General features: G+C 45.2%; 1 protein-coding gene across 2 annotated transcripts in view; it reads left to right on the plus strand.

The window, feature by feature from the left end:
* Positions 1-19,776, plus strand: part of LOC132385208 (collectin-10-like) — a 133,323-nt gene that overhangs the window by 52,449 nt on the left and 61,098 nt on the right. For both annotated transcript variants that reach the window (XM_059957170.1, XM_059957250.1), the window contains exon 4: positions 18,541-18,612. In XM_059957170.1, the coding sequence (XP_059813153.1) occupies positions 18,541-18,612 (72 nt within the window). The remainder of the gene's footprint in view (positions 1-18,540; positions 18,613-19,776) is intronic.

A 19,776-nucleotide genomic window follows, 5' to 3' on the forward strand; every position in this document is an offset into this window, starting at 1 on the left:
GTATCTATTGTGCACCCTATGTCTGAAGCAAGGAGTTGTTAAGCACAAGCTGGCAGTTATGCTTTTCACATTACATGACTGGGTGCGCTTCAACACATTCTTCACTGACTGCAATGTACTTTAAAACTTCACAGAATGTACTGTGCTAATGCTTCCCTTGTTTTGCTGTGACCTTTGGTAATAACCAAATTGAGCAACTATTAGTGGAAATGAGTGGTGGGAGAGTCACCTGGGACGCAGGCACGTCTGTGTGTACACAGCCATGGATACATGTACGTGCATGTATATAGAAACATAGAAAACCTACAGCACAATACAGGCCTTTCAGCCCACAATGGAGTGCCGAACATGTACTTACTTTAGAAATTACCTAGGGTTACCTATAGCCCTCTATTTTTCTAAGCTCCATGTATCTATCAAGGAGCCTCTTAGAAGACCCTGTTGTATCCGCCTCCACCACAGTCACCAGCAGCCCAGTCCATGCACTCACCACTCTCTGCATAAGAAACATACCCCTGACATCTACTCTGTACCTACTTCCAAGAACTTTAAAACTGTGTCCTCTCATGTTAACCATTTCAGCTCTGGAAAAAGCCTCTGACTATCCACACAATCAATGCCTCTTATCAACTTATACACTTCTATCAGGTCACCTCTCATCCGCCGTCACTCCAAGGAGAAAAGGCCGAGTTCATTCAACCTACTCTCATAAGGCACGCTCCCCAAATCAGGCAAAATCCTTGTAAATTTCCTCTGCATCCTTTCACCAGGAAATCTCCAGATGCTGGAAATTCAAGCAACACACACATAATGCTGCCTGGCCTGCTGCGTTCCACCAGCATTGTGTGTGTGTTGCTCTGCATCCTTTCTATAGTTTCCACATCCTTCTTGTGACCAGAACTGAGAACAGTAATCCAAGAGGGGTCTGACCAGGGTCCTATATAGCTGCAACATTACCTCTCGGCTTTTGAACTCAATCCCACAGTTGATTAAGACCAATGCATCGTATGCCTTCTTAACCACACAGTCAACCTGTTTAGCAGCTTTGAGTGTCCTATGGACTCAGACCCCAAGATCCCTCTGATTCTCCACACTGTCAAGAATCTTACCATTAATGCTATATCCTGCCGTCATATTTAACCTACCAAAATGAACCACCTCACATTTATCTGGGTTGAACTCCATCGACCACTTCTCAGCCCAGTCTTGCATCCTATCAACATCCTGCTGTAACCTTTGACAGCCCTCCTCTCTATCCACAACATCCCGAACCTTTGTGTGATCAGCAAATTTACTAATCCATCCCTCCGCTTCCTCATACAGGTCATTTATAAAAATCATGAAGAGTAGGGGTGCCAGAACAGATCCCTGAGACACACCACTGGTCACTGACCTCCATGCAGAATATGACCTGTCTACAACTACACTTTGCCTTCTGTGGGCAAGCCAGTTCTGGATCCACAAAGCAATGTCCCCTTGGATCTCATGCCTCCTTACTATCTCAATAAGCCTTGCATGGGGTACCTTATCAAATGCCTTGCTGAAATCCATATACACAACATCTACTGGTCTACCTTCATCAATGTGTTTAGTCACATCCTCAAAAAATTCAATCAGGCTCATAAGGCATGATCTGTCTTTGACAAAGCCATGCTGACTATTCCTAATCATATTATGCCTCTCCAAATATTCATAAATCCTGCATCTCAAGATCTTCTCCATCAACTTACCAACCACTGAAATAAGACTCACTGGTCTATAATTTCCTGAGCTAACTCTACTCCCTTTCTTGAATAAGGGAACAACATCTGCAAACCTCCAGTCCTCCGGAACCGCTCCCATCCCCAGTGATGATGCAAAGATCATCGCCAGAAGCTCAGCAATCTCCTCCCTCACCTCCCACAGGAGCCTGGGGTACACCTTGTCCAGTCCCAGTGACTTATCCAACCTCATGCTTTCCAAAAGCTCCAAAATATCCTCTTCCTTAATGTCTATATGCTCAAGCTTTTCAATTCACTACGTTATCCCTACAATCACCAAGGTCTTTTTTCCATAGTGAATACTGTAGCAAAGTATTCATTAAGTATCTCTGCTATTTCCTCCAGTTCCATACACACTTTTCCACTGTCTCGTTTGACTGGTCCTATTTTCACATGTTTTATCCTCTTGCTTTTCACATACTTGTATAATGCCTTGGGGTTTTCCTTAATTCTGTCCGCCAAAGCCTTATCATGGTCCCTTCTGGCTGCCCTATTTTCATACTTAAGCTCCTTCCTGCTAGCCTTATAAGTTTCTAGATCTCTATTACTACCTAGTTTTTTGAACTTTTAGTTTCCTCTTGACTAGATTTACAACAGCCTTTGTACACCATGGTTCCTGTACTTTACCATCCTTTTCCTGTCTCATTGGAATGTACCTATGCAGAATTCCACGCGAATATCCCCTGAACATTTGCCACATTTCTTCCATATGTTTCCCTGAGAACATCTGTTTCCAATTTATGTTTCCAAGTTCCTGCCTGAGGGCCTCATATTTCCCCTTACTCCAATTAAATGGTTTCCTAACTTGTCTGTTCCTACCACTCTCTAATGCTATAGTTAAATGAAATAGAATTGTGATGATTATCTCCAATCCAGGTAGCATCCTGGTGAACAGCTTCTGCACCCTCTCTAAAACCTCAACATCCTTTTTATAATAGGGCAACCAGAACTGAATGTAAAACTCCATATGAGGCCTACTGCAATGTGTAGATTCTCCCAGGACCTGGCAGGGAGTTATCAGTAATCAGCAAAGCCCAAGTTCCAGGACGATGTTGATCTGTGAAAGCCATTCCATAAGCTGTAGGAGCAGAATTAGGCCTTTCAATTATTGAGCCGGCTCCGCCATTTCAGCATGGCTGATTCTAGATCCCATTCAACCCATACACCTGTCTTCCAATCAATCAGGAATCTACCAACATCTGTGATGCACCATCAATAACTCACACTGAGACGTAGGCGAGATATCGGCTTTTATTGACTGGAAGCAGGAACCAGGAGTGAGTGTCTATCATACAAGGTCTTGGAGACTGAGGCCGAGCGTCAGGCCGCAGGTCTCCTTTATACAGGGGCCTGTGGGAGGAGCCACAGGAGCAGTCAGCAGGGGCGTGTCCCGACAGGCACATAGTTCACCACAATCTGCTTTAAACATACTCACCGACTTGGCCTCCACCACTGTCTGTGGCAGAGAATTCCACTGATTCACCACTCTTTGGCTAAAATAATTCCTCTTTACCTCTGTTCTAAATTTTGAGCTGTCCCCTCTAGTTCTGGATGCACCCACCAGAGGAAACATCCTCTCCACAAACACCTTATTTAGTCCTTTCAACATTTGGTAGATTTCAATGAGATCCCCACACATTCTTCTAATTCATGGGTGAATTTGACCATTGACAGTCCTGGTTATGCAGCAAGTTTGAAGTTAATAACTCACCTCCTTTTATCTTAGGCCACAAACTTATCAATCACCCCAATGAATTATTAACTTCAAACTTTCTGCATAATTACACAAAGAGTTGAAATGCATGTGTTTGCAACGGGAGCTGTATAACTAATCTCGTTCTACCTTAGGCCACAAACTTATCAATCACCCCTCGTATATTTTATAATTTCAGAACATTAAACTAATTCAAATGAAGACAGGGGAGTCTGAAATGTTAGTCTAACTTTGGCTAATGTCTAATTTTAGTCTAAAGTAAACTTATCATCAAAGTACATATACAGAATGTCACCATATACAACCCTGAGATTCATTTCCTTGCAGGCATACTCAATAAACCCAATAAAGATAATAGAATCAATGAAAATCACCCCCAACAGGGTGGGCAACCAATGTGTAAAAGACAACAAACTGAGCAAATACAATACAGAAAAGAAAGAAAAACAAATAATAATAATAAATTAATTAATAAATGAACAATAAACATCAAGAACATGAGATGAAGAATCCTTGAATTTGAGTCCATAGGTTCTAGGTACAGTATAGTGATAGGGCAATTGAATTTGAGTGAGGTTATCCCCTCTGGTTCAGGAGCCTGATGGTTGAGGGGTAGTTTCTGTTCTTGAACCAGGTGGTGTGAGTCCTGAGGCTCTTGTACCTTCTTTCTGATGGCAGCAGAATGACGAGAGCATGAGCTGGGTGGGGGTGGGGGTTCCCTAATGATGGATGTTGCCTTCCTGCAACCTGTCCATGTAAATGTGCTCAGTGGTGTGGAGGGCTTTACCAGTGACGGACTGGGCCATATCCAGTACATTTTGTATGATTTTCCATGCAAGGGCATTTGGTTTTTCCATACCAGGCTGTGATGCATCCAGTCAATATACTCTTCACCACACATCTATGGAAGTTGTCATCCCCAATCTTCACAAACTCCTCAGGAAGTGAAGATGCTGCTGAGTTTTCTTGGTAATTAGACTGACACGCTGGGCCCAGGACAGGTCCTCTGAAATGATGACCCTGAGGAATTTAAAGTTGCTGACCCTCTCTACCTCTAAGCCCCTCATGAAGACTAGCTCAAAGACCTTTGGCTTCCTCAATATTCAGCTTCTTGGTCTTGCTGACACTGAGTAAAAGATTGTTGTTGTGGTGTCTATCAGCCAGATTTTCAATCTCCTTCCTGTATGCTGATTCATCACCATCTTTGATTTGGCCTATGACTGTGGTGTCATCAGCAAGCTTAAATATGGCATTGGAGCTGTGCTTTACCCCACAGTTGTAATTGTAGAGCAAGTAGAGCAGGGGGCTAAGCACCCAGCCTTGTGGCGCACAGTGCTGATGGAGATCATGGAGGAGATATTGTTGCCAATCTGAACTGGGGTCTCCAAGTGAGGAAACTGAGGATCTAGTTAAATATAGAGGATCCGAATGAGGATCCTGCTAAATATAGCACTGGAGCTATGCTGAGCCACACAGTCGTAAGCATAAAGTGAGTGGAGCAGGGGGCTAAGCACACAGCCTTGTGTGCCGACTGAGATTGTAAAGGAAATGTTGTTGCCAATCTGGACTGACTGGGGTCTTGTGCTGTAACACTTTATGAATCTTCAGGAAGGGTCAGATGAGGGAACACAAACCAATCCTCCCAGAGGGATCAGAAGGGGAGAGAGTGAGCAGCTTCAAGTTCCTGGGAGTCAAGATCTCTGAGGATCTAACCTGGTCCCAACATATCGATGCATCTACAAAGGCAAGACAGTGGCTATATTTCATCAGGAGTTTGAGGAGATTTGGTTTCTCACCTAAAGCACTCAAAAACTTCTACAGATGTACCGCGGAGAGCATTCTGACAGGCTGCACCACCGTTTGGTATGGGGGAAGGGGGGCTACTGCACAGGACTGAAAAAAGCTGCAGAGAGTTGTAAGGTTAGTCAGCTCCATCTTGGGTACTAAACTCCATAATATCCAAGACATCTTCAAGGTGCCTCAGTACAACTGCTTCCGTCATCAAGGACCCCTGCCCAGGGCATGCCCTCTTCTCATTGTTACCATCGGGTAGGAGGTAAAGGAGACTGAAGGCTCACACTCAGTGATTCAGGAACAGCTTCTTCTCCTCCGCAATCCAATTTCAAAATGGACATTAAACCCATGTACACTACCTCACTTCTTTTTAATTTCTGTTTTTGCTCTATTTACCTTAATTTAACTATTTAATATGCATGTATATACTCCCTGTGATTCAGTTTGTTTTTTTTTCCTATATTTATCATGCATTGTACTGCTGCCGCAAATTTAAAAAAATTCATGCCATAATGCTGGTGATATTAAGCCAGGCTCTGATTCTGATACAGCAAAACCACAGAGACAGGTGGATAAAGCAGTTAATCAAACTCGAATGAAATATTAGCAAATCTGTGAGAGACAAACTGTTACCTAATTTAACATGAAAGAAGTCTTTTTAGTTGTGATGCATCTCATTTTGATTCAAACTGTAAAGTATTTTCTATCTTAAGTTTCACATTAAGAAATCTGACATAGAAAGATTTAAAGATCATGTTAATGAAATCCACCCTTCCCTCAGTTTTGGCCACTCCACTATAGGATGGATGTTGAGGCTTTGGAGAGGTGCATAAAAGGTTCACTCGAATGCTGCCTGGTCCAGCGGACATGTGCTACCATGAAAGGCTAGATAAACTTGGGATGGTTTCTGTGGAGTGTCAGAGGCTGACAGGAGACCTGATAGAGGTTTCTAAGATCATAACAGGCATTGCTAGAGTGGAGCGAGAGTATCTGTTTCCCAGGGTTGAAATATCTAATACCAGAGGGCGTGCATCGAAAGTGAGAGGGGGTAGGTTCAAGGGGGATGTGAGGGGTAAGTTTTTTTACTCAGAGAGGGGTGGATTCCTGGAATGCGCTGCCTGGTATGCTGGCAGAGGCAAATACATTAGGGGCCTTCAAGAGATGTTTGGATAGGCAGGTAGTTGTGAGGAAGATGGAGGGATATGGGCATGGTATAGGTGGGAGGGAATAGTGTTTGGGTGATTCTGATTTGTTTTTTAGCTGGTTCAGCACAACACTGTGGGCCGAATGGCCTGTTCCAGTGCAGTACTTTCCCATGTTCTATGTAATGTGGTGGTGGCGGCATCCGTCGGTCTCGAGAGACCATGGATCTGCGCCTGGAGTTTCCAGGGTGCAGGCCTGGGGAGGGTTGTATGGCAGACCGGCAGTTGCCCAAGCTCCACGCCACCGATGTTGTCCAAGGGAAGGGCACGAGGACCCATGCAGCATGGCACCGGTGACGTCGCAGAGCAATGTGTTATTAAGTGCCTTGCACAAGGACAAAAACACGCTGCCTCAGCTGAGGCTCGTACCAGTGACCTACAGGTTACTAGTCTGATGCCCACTAGGCCCCTTGCCCACTAGGCCATGCGCCAACACTTATGTAATGTGCATATGAGTCAATAGACAATAGATGCAGAAGTAGACCATTTGGCCCTTCGAGCCTGCACCGCCACTCTGAGATCATGGCTGATCATTTATTATCAATACCCGGTTCCTGCATTGTCCCCATATCCCTTGAATCCCCTATCCATAAGATACTTATCTAGCTCCTTCTTGAAAGCATCCAGAGAATTGGCCTCCACTGCCTTCTGAGGCAGAGCATTCCACATCCCCACAACTCTCTGGGAGAAGAAGTTTTTCCTTAACTCTGTCCTAAATGATCTACCCCTTATTCTTAAACCATGCCCTCTGGTACTGGACTCTCCCAGCAACTGGAACATATTTCCTGCCTCTATCTTGTCCAATCCCTTAATAATCTTATATGTTGCAATCAGATCCCCTCTCAGTCTCCTTAATTCCAGCGTGTACAAGCCCGGTCTCTCTAACCTCTCTGCGTAAGACAGTCCGGACATCCCAGGAATTAAACTTGTGAATCTACGCTGCACTTCCTCTACAGCCAGGATGTCCTTCCTTAACCCTGGAGACCAAAACTGTACGCAATACTCCAGGTGTGGTCTCACCAGGGCCCTGTACAAATGCAAAAGGATTTCCTTGCTCTTGTATTCAATTCCCTTTGTAATAAAGGCCAACATTCCATTAGCCTTCTTCACTGCCTGCTGCACTTGCTCATTCACCTTCAGTGACTGATGAACAAGGATTCCTAGATCCCTTTGTATTTCTCCCTTATCTAACTCTACACCGTTCAGATAATAATCTGCCTTCCTGTTCTTACTCCCAAAGTGGATAACATCACACTTATTCAAATTAAACGTCATCTGCCAAGCATCTGCCCACTCACCCAGCCTATCCAAGTCACCCTGAATTCTCCTAACATCCTCATCACATGTCACACTGCCACCCAGCTTAGTATGATCAGCAAACTTGCTGATGGTATTCTCAATGCTTTCATCTAAATCGTTGATGTAAATCGTAAACAGCTGTGGTCCCAATACCGAGTCCTGTGGCACCACCTACCATTCCGAGAAACACCCATTCACCGCTACCCTTTGTTTTCTATCTGCCAACCAGTTTTCTATCCATGTCAATATCTTCCCCCCAATGCCATGAGCTCTGATTTTACCCATCAATCTCCTATGTGGGACCTTATCAAATGCCTTCTGAAAATCAAGGTACACTACATCCACTGGATCTCCCTTGTCTAACTTCCTGGTTACATCCTCGAAAAACTCCAATAGATGATTTGCCCTTGGTAAATCCATGCTGGCTCGGCCTAATCCTATCACTGCTATCCAGATGTGCCACTATTTCATCTTTAATAATGGACTCTAGCATCTTCCCCACTATTGATGTTAGGCTGACAGGATGATAGTTCTCTGTTTTCTCCCTCCCTCCTTTCTTAAAAAGTGGGATAACAGTAGCCATTCTCCAATCCTCAGGAACTGCTCCTGAATCTAAGGAACATTGGAAAATGATTACCAATGCATCCGCAATTTCCAGAGCCACCTCCTTTAGTACCCTAGGATGCAGACCATCTGGACCTGGGGATTTGTTAGCCTTTAGTCCCATCAGTCTACTCATCACTGTTTCCTTCCTAATGTCAATCTGTTTCATTTCCTCTGTTACCCTATGTCCTTGGCCCATCCATACATCTGGGAGATTGCTTGTGTCTTTCCTAGTGAAGACAGATCTAAAGTACTTGTTAAATTCTTCTGCCATTTCTCGGTTTCCCATAACAATTTCACCCAATTCATTCTTCAAGGGCCCAACATTGTTCTTAACTATCTTCTTTCTCTTCACATACCTAAAAAAGCTTTTGCTATCTTCCTTTATATTCCTGGCTAGCTTGCGTTCGTACCTCATTTTTTCTCCCCGTATTGCCTTTTTAGTTAAGTTCTGTTGTTCCTTAAAAATTTCCCAATTATCTGCCTTCCCACTCACCTTAGCTCTGTCATACTTCTTTTTTTTAAATGCTACGCAATCTCTGACTTCCTTTGTCAACCACTGTGGCCCCTTTCCCCCCTTTGAATCCTTCCTTCTCTGGGGTATGAACTGATTTTGCACCTTGTGCATTATTCCCAAGAATACCTGCCATTGCTGTTCCACTGTCTTTTCTGCTAGGATATCCATCCAGTTAACTTTGGCCAGCTTCTCCCTCATGGCTCCATAGTCTCCTTTGTTCAACTGCAACACTGACAACTCCGATCTGCCCTTATCCTTCTCAAATTGCAGATAAAAACTTATCATATTATGGTCACTACCTCCTAATGGCTCCTTTACTTCAAGATCGCTTATCAAATCCTGTTCATTACATAACACTAAATCCAGAATAGCCTTGTCTCTGGTCGGCTCTCGTACAAGCTGTTCCAAGAATGCATCCCGTAGGCACTCTACAAACTCCCTATCCTGGGGTCCACCACCAGCCTGATTCTCCCAGTTCACCTACATGTTGAAATCCCCCATAACTACTGCGACATTACCTTTGCCACATGCCAATGTTAACTCCCTATTCAACTTGCAACCAATATCCATGCTACTGTTTGGTGGCCTGTAGACAACACCCATTAGGGTCTTTTTGCCCTTACTGTTCCTCAGTTCTATCCACATAGACTCTACTTCTCCTGATCCTATGTCCCCCCTTGCAAAGGACTGAATCTTATTTCTCACCAACAGGGCCACCCCAACCCCTCTGCCCACATTTCTGTCCCTAAGATAGCACGTATACCCTCGCACATTCATTTCCCAGGTCTGATCTCCCTGCAGCCATGTCTCCATTATCCCAACAACCTCATCGTTACCCATTCTCACCTGAGCTTCAAGCTCATCCACCTTATTTCTGACACTTCCTGCATTCAGATATAGAATTTTTAGCCCATTTCTCCTCTCTCTGTTTAAATCGCTGCCTATTGTGCTTAACCCAGCTCCCCGCGCTCCCATCGGGCTATACGCCCCTAGAATTTTGTTGTCCTTCCTAAATTTACTTATTCTTTCAACACATTTAACTCCATGTTCTGTCAGACCATCCCTCTGTACATGTGTCCTCCTTATCACTTGTTCCGTCTCACCTTCCTCTACTACACACTTAATATTCCGGAACCGTGTAGTCCCCACCTGTCCTTTATTCTTCATCTCGCTATCCTCTCTCACATTCTGGATCCCTGCCCCCTGCAAATTTAGTTTAAACCCCACCAAACAGCACTAGCAAACTTTCCTGCAAGAATGTTAGTACCGCTCCAGTTGAGGTGTAATCCGTCCTGTCGGAACAGATCCCACCTTCCCTGGAACAAAGCCCAATTATCTAAAAACCTGAAGCCCTCCCTCCTGCACCATCCTCTCAGCCATCTGTATAATCCTTCTGTTCCTTGCCTCACTCGCACGTGGCACAAGCAGCGATCCTGAGATTGTTACCCTGGAGGTCCTGCTCTTCAGCTTCGCACCTAACTCCCTGAACTCCCTACGGAGGACCCCCTCACTCATCCTACCCATGTCATTCGTCCCTACATGGACCATAACATCTGGGTTCTTGCCCTCTCTCTTGAGAATAACCTGCACCCGATCTGTGATGTCCCGGACCCCGGCACCGGGGAGATAACATACCATCCAAGACTCCCGATCTTCCCCACAAAATCTCCTATCTGCCCCCTGACTATAGAATCCCCTATCACAACCACTCTCTTCTCTTCCCTTCTCCCCTTCCTAGTCGAGGGTCCAACCTCAGTGCCAGAGACAGGACCACTGCAACTTGTTCCTGGTAGGTCATCCCCATCAACAGTATCCAAAACGGTATACTTATTGTTGATGGGATTGGCCACAGGGGTGCTCTGCTCTCTCTGTCTACTCCCCCTCTCTCTCTTGACTGTCACCCATTTGCCTACCTCCTGTCTTTTCATTGTGACTACCTCCTAATAACTCTTATCTATCTCTGTCTCTGCCTCCCGAATGATCCATAGTTCATCCAGCTCCTGCTCCAATTCCCTAACTCGGTCTGATAGGAGCTGCAGCTGGATGCACCTTTTGCAATCTTTTAAAAATGTACCTAATTAACTGTAGGAACCTCAACATTTTATCCACTCCTATGGAAACAGTGTGATAACAAACTTCTACAATATTATTATTAAATGCACTTGATTTTGTTTAATCCAGAAACTTAGAACTTATTACCACCATCACTGCACTGTAAACACTTTTAACCACTTTATACGATGCTGCTTACATTGCAAATACACAGTGACATTTATACACATGCTCTTCTGTATCAGCACTTAAACCTTTCTTTCAATACATAATTGTGAAAGGCCTTGATCGAGTGGATTTTATGATGAGGGAGCCTAGGGTCAGAGGACACAGCTATAGAATAGCAGGTGCTGTGTTAGAATGGAGATGCGGAGAAATTTCTTTAGCCAGAGGGTGGTGAATCTATGGGATTTGTTATCACAGGCAGCTGTGGAGGTCAAGTCTTTATGTATATTTAAGGCAGAGACTGACAGATTCTTGATTGGCCGGGGCATGAAGGGATACAGGGAGAAGGCAGGAGATTGGGGCTGAGAGGGAAATGGATCAGCCATGATGAAATGGTGGTACAGATATGATGGGCCAAATGGCCTAATTCTGCACCTATATCTTACTGTCTTAAGGACATAATTTATTATCCACAATAAATATTGAATATTCTTGCTTTTTGTTGTATGTCTCACTCTGACCAACACGCCACTTCAGATTCCCAATACACGTAAATGTATATGGCGAATAAAGTTGATCCTTGAAATAGTAATTCTCTTTGTAGGCTTGTTGCCTACACATGTGTAAAAATAATTTTGAGTTTAATTGCACATAAAGAATGCAGTAAACAATGTTTGGTGCAGTAGTGCAGTGGCTAGCACAATGCTTTACGGTACAGGTGATTAGAGTTCAATTCCTGCTGCTGCCTGTAAGGAGTTTGCACGTTCTCCATGTGGGTTTCCTCCGAGTGCTCTGGTTTCCTCCCACAGTCCAAAGCTGTACCATTTGGTAGGTTAATTGGACATTGTAAGTTGTCTCATGAAATCGGGGAATTGCTGGGCAGTGTGACTTCAAGGACTGGAAGGGCCTATTCTGTGCTCTTGCTCAATTGTTACGGATTCAGCAACAATAAATATATGTGAGGCAGGAGTTTTTATAAGAAATAAAACATTTATTAAACACTGAAAAACAAACCCCCAAAAGTAAACAAATCACTAACGTAACCAAAAATCAGCTGCTGTGCGGCAGCTTAAACAGATCTTAAAGCAATGAAGCTTAAACAGTTCTTAAAGCGATGTTGCAAAAACAGTTCTTCAAAGTAGTATTGCAAAAGTTCAAAATGCTTACAGTCCATTCACGGGAGAGACTTTTTAAGATGATTTAAATTCTCTTTCACGTCGTGTTGCTGCGGTTCCCAGTCGAACTACTTTTCCCACGAAGAATTTACGAAGATGAAAAATGAAATGGCTTAAAGGCACTGACCTTTCCTTTACAGCACTGTACTCAATCCTTTCTGCTATTCACAGGGATTAACACGAGCACAGTCAACGAATTCCTTCCGAATGAGGATCTAACAAGGTCGAACCTGTTTCACCGTCGAAATCGACTTTCCTCTATCTTTTAACTCCCGAATTCCGATCTTCACTCTCCACTGATTTTTAACTAGCAGTATTATAAAGAAACTGCGGCAATGACCTTTTAAACTTTAGGCATTAAATAGAACTCCATCTTTCAACTAAACTGCATCATAATATTAGATCACACAGTGGCATGAAGTCAACATGGCAAATCCAGCCTCGGATTGCCCCTCCTCACAGGGAGGGGTCCTCCTTTTATACCCTGTAAAAAAAACCTGTCACATGACCTCTACTGGCGGGAAAATGATGTCACTCCAGCATCACAAGACCATTACCTCAAGTCCAGTATAGCTTCAAAACCAGCCACATGACAAGGGTACGTAACACAATAAATAAAAATAAATAAAATATAACTACTGTTTTACTGAGTAATCTGTATTTTTCATAGTTTCAAAGCTTCATTCTATTATCAAAGTATATAACTCTGAAATTCTTAATCTCCGGATAGCCACAAAAACAAAACAAGAAAGAAATGTACGGCAGAACAATCACCAATCCCCTCATCCCTCCTTTCCACACAAAAATAAACAATGGTGGAACAGGCACATTGACCCACAAGTCCCTCTTCGCCACACACAAAACCAAAAAACAATGAGGAAGATCAGGCGAAAAACACAGAATATAAAAACTATAAGACTGAAAAAAGTCTAGTCCAAATCCATATCCAAAACACAGAAAACCTGGGTAACGCTCTCCGCGCCCAGCGGCAGGCAATTTCCTCTCTATAGCAGAGCGATCTCACCAGTGATCAAAAGGCAGACTCCCCTCTCCGTAGCAGAGTGATCCCACCAGTGATCAAAAGGCAGACTCCCCTCTCCATAGCAGAGCAATTTTACCAGTGATCAATCAGCCAAACCCCTCTCCATAGCAGAGAGATTTTACCAGTGATCAAAAGGCAGTTTCTCCTCTCTGTAGCAGAACAATCCCACCAGCGATCAAAGGACAGTCACTTCTCTCCATAGCAGAGTGATCCTAGCGGTGATTAAAAAGCAGTTTCCCTTCTCCGTAGCAGAGTGATCCTAGCGGTGATTAAAAAGCAGTTTCCCTTCTCCGTAGCAGAGTGATCCCACCAGCGATCAAAAAGCAGTCTCCCCTCTCCGTAGCAGAGTGATCCCACCAGCGATCAAAAAGCAGTCTCCCCTCTCCGTCGCAGAGTGATCCCACCAGCGATCAAAAGGCAGTCTCCCCTCTCCGTAGCAGAGCGATCCCACCAGCGATCAAAAAGCAGTCTCCCCTCTCCGTCGCAGAGTGATCCCACCAGCGATCAAAAAGCAGTCTCCCCTCTCCGTCGCAGAGTGATCCCACCAGCAATCAAAAGGCAGTCTCCCCTCTCCGTAGCAGAGCGATCCCACCAGCGATCAAAAAGCAGTCTCCCCTCTCCGTCGCACAGTGATCCCACCAGCGATCAAAAGGCAGTCTCCCCTTTCCGTAGCAGAGCGATCCCACCAGCGATCAAAAAGCAGTCTCCCCTCTCCGTCGCAGAGTGATCCCACCAGCGATCAAAAGGCAGTCTCCCCTCTCCGTAGCAGAGCGATCCCACCAGCGATCAAAAAGCAGTCTCCCCTCTCTGTCGCAGAGTGATCCCACCAGCGATCAAAAGGCAGTCTCCCCTCTCTGTAGCAGAGTGATCCCACCAGCGATCAAAAGACTGTCTCCCTTCTCCGTAGCAGAGTGATCCCACCAGCGATCAAAAAGCAGTCTCCCCTCTCCGTAGCAGAGCGATCCCACCAGCAATCAAAAAGCAGTCTCCCCTCTCCGTAGCAGAGCGATCCCACCAGCGATCAAAAAGCAGTCTCCCCTCTCCGTCGCAGAGCGATCCCACCAGTGATCAAAAGACAGGCAGCCAACACTCGCCTTTCCATTCGCCTCGATGTTTCAGTCTCTCTCATCGACAATGGAGTTGAACATTGGGTTGTGCCCCACTGCCATCCCGCAGCCTTCTCGCCACGAGGTTCACTCACGTTGCCTCTGCCTCCCAGAATCCCGCATGGTGCTGAAGCACCCACACGATCCTAAACTGCATATCCCAGGCTTCAACAGTTCCAAAATCACATTTAAGATGAAAAACAAACGTAAAAGACATTTTTATAATGCAACTCTTTCAGTATGCAGGGATATTCCCCCGGCACACTGGCAACCCATAGTGAAGCTAACACCTCATCCACCTGTCCTTTCTGTGACAAAGAGGAGCCAGTGTAGCAGGTTTACACGGCGTGCGAGAAGTTGTTTGAATATCTGAAAGGACTGCACCTCAAGATCTGGTTGTACTTTACTTTTATTTTATTTAGATATACCATGTGGAACAGGCCCTTTTGGCCTTTCAAGCCATGCCACCAGCAACCCATAGTTTAACCTGTGGTAACTTCTACTTTACAAGCAGACCACTCGACAACTTGATGGCCAAAAGAGCATCTTTATCTGGGATGGCAAAGGATATTTACAATACAGAGGCTTCCAGGTACCTCGTGCGGCCTGGGTGGAGGAACTAGATACAATGCATACTGGGATGAAAAAAAGCGGAAGTAAAGACCCCGCCAACCCCGGTAGTATTAACTTGCTTTTAATAATACTCACATCACAACACTTCTGCCCCTTTAAAATCCAACATTCCCCAAATATAGAAGGACTGGGATATAAAAACAGTGGTATCATTAGCAACAGGTTACCAATACAAAAACACCTAAAAAAAAACATGGCAAATTCAACATTCAATCTAACAACAAAAGAAACTATCCAATCAAAGATTCAGTCTGTCAGGAGGTTTGTGAGGGCACTGCGATCTACGCACTACCCCCGGTGACCCAGCAGGCACTGCTGGTGAGTATGTTTTGGGTGGATCTACTGTTGGGGACACGAGAGGGGTCTGTATGTCCATGTGAGAATGTCCATCCTCTTCAGGGGACTCTGCCCCCTCTGCCAGCATCTCTCCCTCTAGCAAAGTCACTGGTGGACATACTTTCCTAGTATGCATTAAGTGGTCATTGCTCCTTAACTGTTTTGGACTACTGAGCTTCTTTGAAATCGGTGGCAAGCTATTCTCAGCATTATTGCGATAAACGGCATCTGCAGGTTTGCCACCTGGCTTGGAACACACTGAAGAAAGAACTTTGGTTTTTGACCGTGGCTCAGAATAGACCCAATTGCAAATTTTTCAGAGTTCCTTGTTATGACTTGGAACTATCTGGAGTTCAACATGTTCTCTTTTCTTGAAAGGCTGTTCTCTTCAATTCCACGAATACTCAGGCCAAGGAATCTTCCACTCAGTGTAGAGTTAAAAGGCACCACATGGATTCCCAGGGAGCCACCGCCTCCAGAAAATTCTAGTTTCTTTGTCAAATCACTTAGAGTGCTTTCTGAATGCTTGTTTGCTGGTCCTGGAGGCTCTGTTCTTACATTGTCTGCGGATGCCCCGTTTGCTACCGTTACGATTGGCTTCAAATGCAGGTTAGCGGGATCATCAGGCTGAGACGCACCTTGCTGTAACGGGGCAGGTGGTACAAGAGCTGGGTCACTGCTTCGCCATACTAGAAGTGGCGTGCTGGCTTTCAGTGCCAAGGGGGTAACTTCAATTGCTCCTGTAATAGGCTGAAGAGCCACAAGCTGTGCTGCGAGCTCACTCTCAAATGTGTCCGGACTATGTCTGTCACTCACATTGCCATCGGTGACTTCATCTGCACGCTGCACCTCACGCTCTTCCGTCAGCTGTGCATATTTAAACTCATGCCAGTTGAGCTGAATTTTGCGAAGCCAATCGCGGCCCAGAAGACTGGGCCCACTGCCCTTAGCTATCACCAGCCTGGCTTAAGCCTTCTGGCCCTCAGCCGTAATATCCACAGATAACACCCCTAAATGAGGTATGGGCTGCCCCGTATAGGTCCTGAGTTGGAGCTTAGATGGTCTGATGGGAGGCAGGTTGGATCCCCATGTCCTCCTGTAGGTCTCTTCACTAATGACCGATGCAGTAGCCCCTGAATCAATCTCGAACTTAATGTCCTTTCCCCTGACAGTAACTGTGGCATAATATGGTTCAGGTGGTCCCTCATCCGTTTCCACCCCAAACATGTTGTAGGCACACGCTGCCTCTTCGTCTGCTTCCCCTCGGTGGTGTGTGGCTGCCTGAGCCTGCTGAGCTTTCCCCTGCCCAGGCTTAACCTTACCCTTAAACTCCTGCACTTTTTAACTAAATGTCCCTTTTTGCCACAAGCATGGCAGACAGTATCTTTGAATTTACAAACATTTGCATAGTGTGTTCCTCCACACTGAAAACATTCCACCCGCTTTGCCTGTTTACCAGTCTCCCTCCCGACTCGGAGCACTGCCGTCGACTGCGACCCTCCACATCCTTTCTGTATATCCTTGGCATTATCAGCAGCCAACTCCATGCCTTGAGCAATCTCTCGGGGCGTCTTGAAAATCAACGGTGGGGTTTCCTCCAACAAGCGGCGTTATTAATGCCACATACTAATCTGACACGGAGCACGTCAGCCGACACGGCTCCGAAATCGCAATGCTCCGACAGCTGCCGAAGCTCGGCCACAAAATCGCCCACAGACTGAGCTGGCTTCCGGACGTGGCTGTGAAACTTGAACTGTCGGACAATCACCGAAAGCTTCGGATTGTGGTGGTTCCCCGCGAACTTGACCAGTTCGTCATATGGAATTTCTCCCGGTTTCCGCGGCGAGGCTAAGTCCCTTATCAACTTGTGTGTCCTTCCCCACACACACTCGGGAGAACAGAGCGCTTCTTAGCCTCCTCAGTATCTCCATTAGCACAGAAAAAGTGGCCCAACCTTTCCTCGTACTCCGGCCACTCCTCGATTTGCTCGTCGAACACACCGACCGTTCTGATCGCAGCCATACGAACACGGGGCTCCTCGCCCGGTCACAGCTCCTGATCGAAAACGGGGCCACAAAACCAGTTTACCTCGTCACCAAAGATATGTGGTAACTTCTACTTTACAAACAGACCACTCGGCAAATTGATGGCCAAAAGAGCATCTTTATCGGAAACGGCAAATGATATTTACAATACAGAGGTTTCCAGGTACCCCGTACGTCCTGGGTGGAGGAACTAGATACAATGCATAGGGGGAGTAAAAAGAGCGGATGTAAAGACCCCCGACAACCCCGGATCCCACCTCTTGCTACCAACAGCTCCCTGATTAGCATTAACTTACTTTTAACATAACCATATAACAATTACAGCACGGAAACAGGCCCTCTCGGCCCTTCTAGTCCATGCCGAACACTTACTCTCACCTAGTCCTGACCCGCACTCAGCCCATAACCCTCCATTCCTTTCCTGTCCATATACCTATCCGATTTTACTTTAAATGTTAATATCGAACCTGCCTCTATCACTTCTACTGGAAGCTCGTTCCACTTTTAATAATACTCACATTACAACATTACCCTAGCCTAATCACGGGACAATTTACAATGTCTAATTAATGGTACGCTTTTGGACTGTGGGAGGAAACTGGAGGAAACACACGCACTCCATGGGGAGAACGTACAAATTCCTTGCAGAGGATGCTGGGATTGAACTCTGAACTCGGGCACCCCGAGCCCTAATAGCATTGCGCAAACTGACATGGTTACCATGGCGCTCCACTTCAGCCCCACGGTCCTTATCGGCTGTCATCCAGTACAGAGGTAGGTGGGATGCTCAGGAGATTTCCTGTTCAGCTTGCTCCTGGGCCTAACCAAACTAGCATTCACATGTCCAGCTATCAGGCATTTGAGGGCTCTGCCCAAGCCCTCTGCCTGGGTGTCCTTGGCGAAGGCAGATGTGGTCCTTATGGGCACAGTAGGAAAGTTCCATGAAGTTCCCAAAGGAACTTGAGTGTTTGGTTTGTACCAATGATTGTATTTTAAATTGTAAATAGTTTTGTGAACCTTTGATTTTGTCAGTGAATAAACATTTCTGTGTTTGTAAAAAAAATAACTTGTTGTTCATTGAATGTTTCAATTTTAAGGACTGATTGGTGAGCCGGGACAGAAAGGAGAAATTGGACAAAGAGGTAAAATTGGTCCAGTTGGTGCAAAGGGTAAGCCCAAACAACTGACTGCGGTTTGAGAACTTCTGAGCAACGAACCATCAACTGGAGGTACTCAGCAGGTCGAGCAGCATCATGTGGGAGGAAAGGAACTGTTGATGTTTTTACTGAAACCAGGTATCAGGGCAAAACCTGTAGAAGGTTCAGAATCTTCAACCCAAAACATTGACAATTCCTTTCCTTCCACAGATGCTGCCTGATTGGCTGAGTTTTTCCAGTAGATTATTTGTTCCTGCATTCCTGCATCTGCAGGTTCTTGTGACTCATGGAAGTGTCAAAGATGGGTAAAACCATTTCCTTTCTCATCCTCATCATTATCTGCCATGCCACGTGACGTAATCTTTGATCATGATTGCTCTTGGCAAATTTTTCTACAGAAGTGGTTTACTATTGCTTTCCTCTGGTCAGTGTCTTGACAAGGTGGGTGACCCTAGCCATTATCAATATTCTTCAGAGATTGTCTGCCTGGCATCAATGTTTGCATAACCAGGACAGGTGATATGCACCAGCTGCTCATACAACCACCCACCACCTGCTCCCATAGCTTCGCATGACTCTGGGGGGCTAAGTAGGTGCAACATCAAGGGTGACCTGCAGGCTGGTGCAGGAAAGGAGTGTCATACACCTCCTTTGGCAGAGGCACATCTCCACCCCACCGCCCTTTCCTTACTAAAGTTAAAAATAAATAAGAAAAACTATTAAGTTCAGACAGTGTTGGTATAATATACATCCGAGACTGCTGTAACTCATCCAAAGCAAATGACTCGTTAACATTATTCCAGAAACTTTAGTGCTATTATTTGCTTTTTGGAATAATATTATTGAATATCAATCAAAGACAGACTTTTCCAACGAAGATATCCCATTTCTCTCCTGATTGCTGGGTAGTTTGTTATTGAACGGCATGTGGAAAAGGGTGCATAAATGCATTTCAGGGTTTTCAGTGATACAATGGTATTGGTTCCTCTTATAATTTCATCAATGGATGGGTCTGAAGCCAAGGTCTTGACCTGAAACATTGACTTTTTATTCCCCTTCATAGATGCTGTCTGACCTGCTAGGTTCCTCCAGCATTTTGTCTATGTGTTCCTCTAGATTTCCAGCACCTGCAGAATTTCTTGTGTTTCTGAACAAGTCAAATAGCTCCTCAGTGGC

The sequence above is a fragment of the Hypanus sabinus genome, chromosome 1 (assembly GCF_030144855.1).
Source record: "Hypanus sabinus isolate sHypSab1 chromosome 1, sHypSab1.hap1, whole genome shotgun sequence".
Lineage (NCBI taxonomy): Eukaryota > Metazoa > Chordata > Chondrichthyes > Myliobatiformes > Dasyatidae > Hypanus > Hypanus sabinus.